General features: G+C 41.6%; 1 protein-coding gene across 1 annotated transcript in view; it reads left to right on the top strand.

Annotated features, from left to right (window-relative positions):
- The first annotated feature begins 4,024 nt into the window (after positions 1 to 4,024).
- COMTD1 (catechol-O-methyltransferase domain containing 1) overlaps positions 4,025 to 10,611 on the top strand; it is a 39,271-nt gene continuing 32,684 nt past the window's right edge. The window contains 1 exon segment of the mRNA XM_033148043.1: positions 4,025 to 4,037. Within this exon segment, the coding sequence (XP_033003934.1) occupies positions 4,025 to 4,037 (13 nt within the window).

The following is a 10,611-nucleotide window of genomic DNA, read 5'->3' as shown; positions in this document are numbered from 1 at the left end:
TCATTTATACTTTTTTTCGCGGTAGCTGAACTATTCTGACAGAACTTCCCCAAGCAGCACGATTTATAACATCCAGAATCTCTTCCAGGAAACATGAGACAAGGCCTCACTTAATTCTAAATAAAAGGTCTTTTGGTGATGATGCTGTTAAGGGGAAGTAAGTTATAAATGTAGCTAGACTTTGACAGTAAACTTATATTCATTTCAGAAGATCAGAAGTTATGAGCTCAGTTACAAGATGAGCTGCAGGGCTATAAAAAAAAAAGCCAGAAGTGATTGCTCACGCTGACACAGTATTTGAGCTTTTGAAAATGTGTATATTTGAGAATTTCAGAGAGAAAAGAATTTCTGTGAGTCATGAAATTTCCTCATAATGGTTGTTGTTGTTGTTTGAAATGCAAGAAAGAAAGTAGCCTAATATGGGGAATACTCATGTGTATTTAGATACGACTAGATTTGAAAGATGTGTATGTTGCATTTGTAAGGAAGTTGTAAAATACAAATTATTCGTCCAAAACATGGTCTGTTCGAGCAGCAGAAATATTAATAGATTTGGGGGCATGAGTGGGGATTTTGGGCAAGAATCTTACAGAGATATGTGAGTACCATATTTTTCGCTCCGTAAGACGCACTTTTTTCCTCCTAAAAAGCAAGGGGAAATATCTGTGCGTCTTATGGAGCAAATGGTGGTCCCTGGAGCTGAATTGTCGAGGGGCCAAATGAGGATAATGCTTTTTATTTTACAAAGAGAAAAGGGGGTGTTGAAAGGACCCCGCTCAGCAGCTGATCAACAAGAGATTGGGAGAGAGATAAGAGTCCCGGCTCCCTTTCAGCCCCGCCCTCTTGCCCAGGCCTCCATTGTTGAATGTGCTGCAGAGGGAGGTTGTTTGTTTCCCCAGCAACATGTGACTGGCTGATTATATTATCTGTCTGGAAACTGTAGAAAAGGCTCCCTTTCCTTTAGAAGCTGCAGAAATGTGAGTTGAACCCCATAAAAACGGGGCTTTTCCTCTTTGCTTTTCCCCCTTTGCCAAAAGAGCTGCAAAACTTTTAGCCGATCCTCAAAAAACAGGGTTTTTCCCTTTGCAAAAAAAGCTGCAAAACTTTTAGTTGATCCTCAAAAAAAACAGGGCTTTTAGAGGAGGAAAACCAGAAAAATATTTTTTTCCTTGTTTCCTCCTCTAAAAACGAGGTGCAGCCTATGGTCCGATGCACCCTATGGAGCGAAAAATATGGTATGTAAATGAGAGCCATGTCCATAGATGATGTTTTTGACGCATGGCTGAATTGGCTGTTCACTTCTTAGTTTAAACCAAGCTTTCCCATAGATGTGTGAATGGTCACAGAAGATGCTTCAAAGGCACCATTACATGAATATGTTATTTCCCCCCTCATGTACCACATAGGGCTCGTCTACATATTATCAACCTCATCATTATCAGGGCTTTTTTTCAGCCGGAACTCTCTGGAACTCAGTAACAGCACCTCTCAGGTGGGTGCCATTGCCATAATAAGAGAACAAGGGAGGCAATCATGGTGAGTTCTGGCACCTTTTTTCTAGAAAAATTGCACTATTATTGTAAATATTGTTGTAAAAATATGTTTTAAAAAATTGGGGGGAAAGGGTGTTTAACGGGATACAGTGGTACCTCGCAAGACGAATGCCTCGCGAAACGAAAAACTCGCTAGACAAAAGGGTTTTGCGATCGCAGTGGTGACTCGCAAGATGACTTTTTCTATGGCCGTTTTTCGCAAGACGAAAACGTTTTGCCATTTTTTTTCTCCGCACAGCCGTTTCAATGCAAGCCGCTGTCCGCAAGACGACGTTCTCGCAAGATGAAGCGACTCGCGGAACGAATTAATTTCGTCTTGCGAGGCACCACTATAACAGAAATCACTGACCAAAAGTCCAGAGGTAGCATTGTTATCAATTTACGATGGAGTGGAAGGTTCACAGGCTATGAAGGACTTGCTCACAAATTTATTGACAGCTGCACGAGTTATGATAGCTAGGAAGTGGAAGGGGCAAGCAGTATATAAAATGGAAGAATGGAACAAAGTGGTGTGGGGTATAGCTACTAATGATAAATTAATATGTGCCATTAAAGTAAGACGGGGAATATGCAGGATAAATTATTTTGAGGAGATATGGAGGGTGTTTGCAAAATTTGTACTGTTAAAATGGAAAGCAGTCAAACCATTGCAAGAGGTGTTGAAATTTTGGGAGATTGGATAGTTACAATGGAATGGTCTCAGTAGTGGGGTGCACATTTATATTCTTATTTATTTATCATTATTACTTTGTCAAAAATAAGTAATAAATTAATAAAAATAATAAAATAATAAAAATAATAAAACACATTTCAAAAAAATTAAAAAATCGCACTGATGATGATGATAGTCATTGCATACAGCTTTAGATGTTTAATGGGGGGACCTTAAAATGGTTTACAACCTACATTAAAACATCAAACGAAACAATCGAGGGTACAGCCATACCTCGGGTTACAGCCGCTTCAGGTTGTGCGATTTCGGGTTGCGTACTGCACCGAACCCAGAAGTAACAGAACAGGTTGCTTCTGGGTTTCGGCGCTCGCGCATGCACAGAGGTGCTAGATCGTGCTTTGCGCGTGCGCAGAAGCGCCGAATTGCGTCACGTGCGCGTGCAGGCGCAGCAGCGCAGGTTGTGAATGCTGCAGGTTGCGAATGCGCCTCCCACACAGATCGCGTTCGCAACCCGAGCGTCCACTGTAAAACAAAAGTCAAGCAGACGTTTAAAGCAACATAATTTACAGGAAACTAAAATATTATCTTAAAGATTTCAAAATAAACATGACTAAAGGAAGCCACGTTTAAAACAGTGAGAGAAGAAAATATTATCATAAGCATGCAACATATCTGCAGCTGTTAATCCTGCCAATGTATATTTCGATGCTGGGGTGCTTCACGACGCAGCCCCCAATGCACGTGATTGCTGCACGCAATGCCCTATTTATTTTTTCAATAGTGTAATTAAGGAATAGGAATAGGAATAGGAATAATTTATTATTGGCCAAGTACATTTTCCAACATACTTGGAATTTGTTTCGGCTACATTTCAATGTAAACATACAGACACTGTTCCTCTCACAATACAAAGAAGTAAAGAAACCCCACCCATATTTTACCTCCCCTTAAGCTATACAACTACGAATTTAACAATTTAATGGCACAAGGGAAAAAAACTATTCTTGTGCCTGGCCGATTTTGTATATGAAGTCCTGTAGCGACGTCCAGATGGAAGTAAATCAAGCAGATGATGACCGGGATGTAAAGGATCTGCTACAATTCTCTCTGCTCTCTTCCTTACTCGGGTAGCATAAATTGTCTCTATTGAAGGCAAGCTAACACCAATTACCCTTTCTGCAATTCTTACAGCTCGTTGGAGCTTTTTCTTGTCTCTCTTGGAGGCTGTACCGTACCAAGCTGTTATAGAATTACAGAGAACAGTTTCAATGATGCCTCTGTAGAATTGGATCAACACTTCCTGGGACAATTTAAATTTCCTTAGTTGACGCAGGAAATACAGCCTCTGGTGGACCTTTTAAATAATACTATTGATGTTGCTTGACCAATTTAAGTTATAAGAAATTATAGAGCCCAGGAACTTAAAGGACTCTACTATTACAACCATGTTACCAAGAATGGAAAGTGGTGGCAGAACAGAAGAGTGCCTTCTGAAATCAATTACCATTTCTACTGTCTTTTGGATATTATATATATATACTGGATATCACCTAAGCCTGATAGGTGCTGAGTTGCCATGCCATTGCCGGCGTGGAAGAAGTTCTGACCAGAATATAGTGATGGTAAGGCGCATGGCGTGTAAGCTTTGCAAGTCTGCGATTGCTGTCTTCATTAGCACTATGCTCTTACGAACGACCAGGTCATTCTCGCCAAGGTGGAAAACAACTGCATCTGGCGGGGGACGGAACGCAAGCTCGTGACACAACCAAGGCATAAGGGCAACCCAGCACATTTCGCCATGGCCTTCCCAGGTATGTCTCACCTTCTATTGTGTGCGCTGCGTGGTCCCTCCTCCTACCTGGCCAATCCCCCCGGCAACACCTCCCCAGGCGGGATTGGACGGCTGACTGTGGTAGGCGGAGACCACAGGTGTCTGACCTGGGAAGGTGGTGCCAGACCAAACTACCAAGTGCTGCTCTGTGATGAAAGGGGGGCTGCGCGCGACCACGCAAAATGTGCACACCTTTGTGATGTGGGGAACGGTCATTATAATTTCCCATACACAGAAAGAAGTGGGCTAGGTTTGTGGACAAAAAATCTTCACCACCCTTTGCACCCATTTTATTGGCTTTGGGTTGCAGTTCCTTAAACAGCTTGCTTTTACCAAGGAAGTGCAACAGTCTAAGGACTCAGCTATACAGCTGCAAATAAAACATTTTAAGTGTTTTAAGTGCATTATATAAATGTGACACAAGATGGCGATGGTGAGCTTATGGCAAATTCAATATATTTTTCCAAAACACTTTTTAAAAAAGCATTTTCATGGAGTTTTTATATGTGTCTAGCTTCCATTGAATTATTTAAAATTTTAAAGGATGATGCTGTTAAGGTGCTACACTCAATATGCCAGCAAGTTTGGAAAACTCAGCAGTGGCCAAAGGACTGGAGAAGATCAGTCTACATCCCAATCCCAAAGAAGGGCAGTGCCAAAGAATGCTCCAACTACAGCACCATTGTGCTCATTTCACACGCTAGCAAAGTTATGCTTAAAATTCTACAAGGCAGGCTTAAGCAGTATATGGACCGAGAACTCCCAGAAGTGCAAGCTGGATTTCGAAGGGGCAGAGGAACCAGAGACCAAATTGCAAACATGCGCTGGATTATGGAGAAAGCTAGAGAGTTCCAGAAAAACATCTACTTCTGCTTCATTGAGTACGCAAAAGCATTTGACTGTGTCGACCACAACAAACTATGGCAAGTTCTTAAAGAAATGGGAGTGCCGGATCACCTCATTTGTCTCCTGAGAAATCTCTATGTGGGACAAGAAGCTACAGTTAGAACTGGTTATGCAACAATTCATTGGTTCAAAATTGGGAAAGGAGTACGACAAGGCTGTATATTGTCTCCCTGCTTATTTATCTTATATGCAGAATTCATCATGCGAAAGGCTGGACTGGATGAATCCCAAGCCGGAATTAAGATTGCCGGAAGAAATATCAACATCCTCGGATATGCTGATGACACAACCTTGATGGCAGAAAGTGAGGAGGAATTAAAGAACCTTTTAATGAGGGTGAAAGAGGAGAGTGCAAAATATGGTCTGAAGCTCAACATCAAAAAAACTAAGATCATGGCCACTGGTCCGTGTGTGTGTTTGTGTGTGTGTATGTGTGTGTGTGTGTGTGTGTGTGTGTGTGTATATATACATATACATATACATACATACACACACACACACACAAACTTTAGTAGTCTGGTAATAACCAGGCAGTTGAATGAAGCATTTAATTGGCTAAATTTGAAAACAAATATTTGAAAGGCCAGGCAGCCTGCCTGAAGCAGGGTGGGAAGAGGGAGCTAGAGGAAGAGGACATCAGCATTTGTTAAAGAGAAACCTCATTTGAGGAGCAAAGGTGAGCAGAGCCAGTCGGTCGGAGCGCTGGCGTCTTCTACTTCTCATCTGTACTTCGGTTATATTAATAAATATTTCTGCGATGATGGGTCGCAATTGGTTTCACTGAGGAAAGCTTCCAACCCTCCTTGGCTTTTCCCCCAGGGACCAGGATTTGTCTTTCGTTAAACAGCATTCGGCGCAAGCGAAATAACAGCGGGCCTGACCTCATGGCACAGGGCAAGATAATCCAAACAAACTCGGGTTGGCCTGCCAGGCATCAATATTTTGATTTGTGAAGTTGACCTAACGAGAACGCCGATCTCGGTGAAAATCAGCGCTCGGGCACGACTTCCCTGAATCAATCCCAACCCCAGTATTTGCATTGGACAGCTGTGACAAAGAAAGCAGTCATTGAGATGGATGAGATTCAGGCACAGGGGCCCAAAAGCAACATTCCGTTTGGTAGCTTGCCACGTCACAACTAGGAGGTCCAACCCAGTCAGCTTGACGGGGCGGTGGGGGCAGCTAAAAAGAAACTATTTTGCCACTACCTGAGATTGAGGAAACATTCTTTTTTCTCTTTTTCTTTTTTTGGTAAGGAGCAAATCAGTGGCCAGGAGCCCTGGTCATTTATTTGTTGCAACAAATGTTTCTTTTCTTTTCCTTTAATTTTTATTTATACTTTTCAAGTTTCACTCATTTTATACATTTCACTCATTTTATTTTATTTTATTTTATTTTATTTTTAAATAGTTTCCCCCCCGATATATACATCCTTTATGAAATATCTAACAATTCTCCATTTTTTCCAGCCCCCCTCTGCTGAACTTCCCTCATACTTCCACTTTGTTTTACTTTCAATTTATTCATCCTACATATTATTTCCCCAATTAATTCCTAATAAATTGACATCTATTTTTTATTATATACATTTGCGAATGTTTACTCAAACATTTCACTCATTTTACAATCATTTTGACATTCCATAACTTGACTTCCTCCCCCTTCTTTCTGCAGCTCCTTAAATGTATTTTTAATATCTTCTGCATATCCGAATTAACTTAATTTGCTCATTTATTCATCTTCTTTAAATATCTTACTAAACCACAGGTTATTACAATAAATCTTACAATAAATCTTACGAAACCACAGGTTATTACACTAATCCTGCAAATGTTTCTATCTGTTTACAATTTATCTGTAAATATTCAACAAACCATCGAGGAAGCATTCTGATCGGGAAACATACCATAAACTCAGGATATCTTGGTCTAGAGTGGTGGTTTTCAAACACTTTCCTTGTTATTTCATTTGCCACAGTGTCCATGTATGTTGCAGAGAATTATGAACCATATAGTACAGAGGGTCCTTTCTGTGGTGGCTCCCCTTTCACTGGAATGCTCTCCCTAGAGAGGCCTGCCTGGTATCTACAGTTTCATCCTTTTGCCACAAGGCACAAGCTTTTCCGTTTAACCCAGGCTTTTTAACATCTTTTCGTAATTTAAAGCTGCTATTGTTATTCTGGAGTGCAATCCTAATCATGTCCAGTAATCGTATTCCTCTGCATTGTCATTCATTTTATTTGGCTGTGAAACCTTCAGGCCACAGAAACAAGCAGATTGGATTTTAGAGCTTTGTTCTCAGATTGGAGGTGGTGTTGTCTTCTGAAATCTTAGCAAATGATTTAAAACTTTTTCCCCCCTGGTTATGTTTCAGAAAATAAAAGCCATTCTCAGCCCCTAATTTATCACCAAAGCAAGGCTGACATTAATTGCATTCTGTTATTACAAGCAGGGGTCATGTGTGTATTTCATAATAAAGTGCGTTATCTCTTTTTTTATAGATATTCCATGCAGGCTAAACAACATTAAGAAACCTAAGGTCAAAGCCCAGTCAGTTAGAAAGAATAACAGGGGAGGCAATGGGTGGAAGCAATTTATAAAAGAACCTAGTGTTTTCCTTCTAAGATTATACAAGGATATCGTATTTAATTGAATTTATTGGTAGTATTTGTACCCCACCCTTTAGCCCAAAAGGCTCTCTGAATTGTAAGTCAATGTACCTCCACCGTTCTGTTCAGTCTGCTGAAATCTCTGCCATTCTGCGTTGTCCTAAAATCTATTTATTTTATGACAAATCTGGGTTGCACGGCTCCCAGGATTCTAACCCCTCTGTCAAGTGGGACACACAACATTCAGATGTTAGTTCAAAGGCAGAAATCTGCTCTCTACCATGGTTTCCAGGGAGCGTTGCAACTGCATTTGGTCTGTTGAAGTACTTGTAGCCAATGGCTTTGCCTCGGGCAATACCATCATGATCATGAGTATTCAGAACAAGAATCTCCCCCTTAATTAAAAGTGTACCTAGGACAAATGTGCCAAGCAACAGCAATGAGGGGTGGCAGGAGAGAGAACACTAAATGACCTTAGAAAGAAAAGAGGCCGGAGTCACCAAGTATGCATTTAGTTTATTACCCTGTCCCCGCAAAACATTTTGAGCACAATTCTCCATCAGACTAAATGGGAGCACTGCTGTGCAGCTCCTAGTCGTTTCAACAGGGTTTGCTCAAGCAAATCTCCCGCTGCGTTATCTCCATTAATTTTAATTGATCATCTGACTTTTAACGAGTTGATTAATTTGTTGCCTATAATCAGATCCTCAGGTGCATGACTTTTAAAGATTAGAGTGCAATAACCTGCAATAATTTAATCACTGATGGAAGTAAAAGACATTTTTAACATTTACTTTTTCACTGCTTGCTACGCTAACACCCCAGACCTTAGCCTAGCAGATACAGCCGTGCCTTAATTTGCATTGATTAAACTCCCCACAATTAACCCCACTCACCTACAATCATTATCCCACTTTCCTGGGAGTAAGCCCCACTGGATTCAGTAGGACTGTGATACGAGCACAGCTCAGGCAACCTTTGTCTGTTCTCGTTCATGCTGCCAATACGAAAGTGGCCTGTGCGGTTGTCCCATGTAAGGTTATCACCCCCAACTCTGGCTCTGAAATCTCCCGGCAGGAATAGGTGTTCCCAGGCTCAGATCCTCCGGGCAGTTTCCTTGTTCCCTCTTCCCCATTAATTCCAGGTATTTGGACCTGAGTGCCTTACAGTGTGTCAGGGAGCCAATGAGAAGAACAGGTCATTCGCAGATCAGAGAAAGAGGGTGAAACACTTGGCTAACTTAGCGTTAGTCTCTTTATTAAGGAAAGCAGGGCAAAAGAATGAATGGTGACTTCTAGAGGCTGCTCCTGTCTTGATGAAGCAGTTGTTTGGATTGGCTTGTAGCTTCCCCTTCACTCCCTAACTCTCTGTTGTAGACAGAGGCCCCTCGCTCTGTCTACAACAAGATCCAAGGGACCCACTCTCTGTCTGCCTGGCTCTCTGCCTCGTTCTGGGAGTGGTTGGAGCTTGCAAGCTGTCAGCAGAGAAGCCATCAGAGTGGCTTTGTGGTAGAACAGCCAAGTCTTACTACTGTCCCTGCCTTGTGCTGGGGCACCTGCCTGTCTCCTCCTCTCCATCATCCTCCTAGCTCCCAGATTCCAGTATTTCCCAGCTCTTCCCCTCCTCTGGGGTGTGGCCAGTTTCCCACCACCAGGAGCCAGGATCCAAATCTTCTCCCTCTGTGCTTTCCCTGACACAGTAGAGAAACCTTTCCTATTGTCATGGGTAGTCACCTCAGACATGGATCGAAGCCTCTTCTAACTCTAGTCATGGTACAGAGTTCTCAGACGCAGTCCTATGACTCTCACTCACTCAGATCGTTGTTTGTACACTTTCCAATGCGTCTAGTCTCTTTAATGAGAGAGTCTCGTTTCAGTGTTTTCAGTAAACTTCCTGCCTTTCTGAGAAGTCAACGTAGTTCATCAGCAAAAGCACTAATGAGATGGTACACAGCACCATGCTCATGTTCGCTGTATAATAATTTACATTAAGTCTTCCTGCTAAATACATATTGTTCCCATCAGCGAACAAACAGCTTATCCAAACGTCCAGATAATTTGAACAACATGTTACGGTTGCGGCATAATGCGACAAAGCAGGCAGTCACAGATGAGTGAGCAATATGCCAATAAAATGGAAAGAAATAAATTAGTATCATGGTAACACATGTGTATTCACAATTAATAAATTCCACTCCATCAGCCCATGATTTAATTATGCATTATGTATAGAGGTACCATGAATCATTCATGAATCCTGTTAACTAAATTGTTATTTGCAAGGCATGTGATTTACATTAAACATATTTACATTAAATTCTCAAAGTGGAGGCAAGAAAAACCTCTTGGCAATTTTTTTTTTGATATAAAAAAAGTTGGGGGTTGTTGTTGTTTTTTAAAAAACACACGATAAAGATGAGAAATTGTATCTTATAAATTAGAAAACAACATCTCCATCTACAGAAAACTAAAACGAGGCACACACTTCAGTCTATTCCGATTCATATACAGGGTCTCTTTCAGTGGCATGCAGTGATTTTTTTTTATGTCAGTGACATCACACGTGTGACAGCACGAACGTGATGACATCATGAACATGAGCATCATGCCTCCCTAAGCTAGACAGAAGTTTTCTGGGCTTTGGGAAGGAGGCATCCGGGGAACATTTAGGGGACTAGCCTAGTCCCCCTAGTGACCTAGTCCACTGACCGCATGTCACTGGTCTGTTTGGGCTGCTGGTCTGGGGTTAGCAGAGCCTTTTAAACTAAGACACAATGGTGGGGTTCTGTTGCCATTTTAAATGCACCAAATGCACCCAGTCCTCTGGGTCACTACATACACACACCTAATAGTGACTCCACAGATGGTAGGGCCATTGTTGATCTTATAAGCTCACCTGGTGTTTAACACAAGGTTGAATTAAAGAACCTTCATAAAGCAACATTTTGTAGAAAACCAGTCTTTGGTTACTACAGCTCATTCCTAATCATCATCATCATCATCCCATCTGCTGGGTTAGTTGAGGAAACAGTGCTTTGTAG

The sequence above is a fragment of the Lacerta agilis genome, chromosome 5 (genome assembly GCF_009819535.1).
Source record: "Lacerta agilis isolate rLacAgi1 chromosome 5, rLacAgi1.pri, whole genome shotgun sequence".
NCBI classification, from domain to species: Eukaryota; Metazoa; Chordata; class Lepidosauria; order Squamata; family Lacertidae; genus Lacerta; species Lacerta agilis.
Note: the sequence above shows the minus strand (reverse complement) of the source record. Positions and strands in the feature narration are given on the sequence as shown.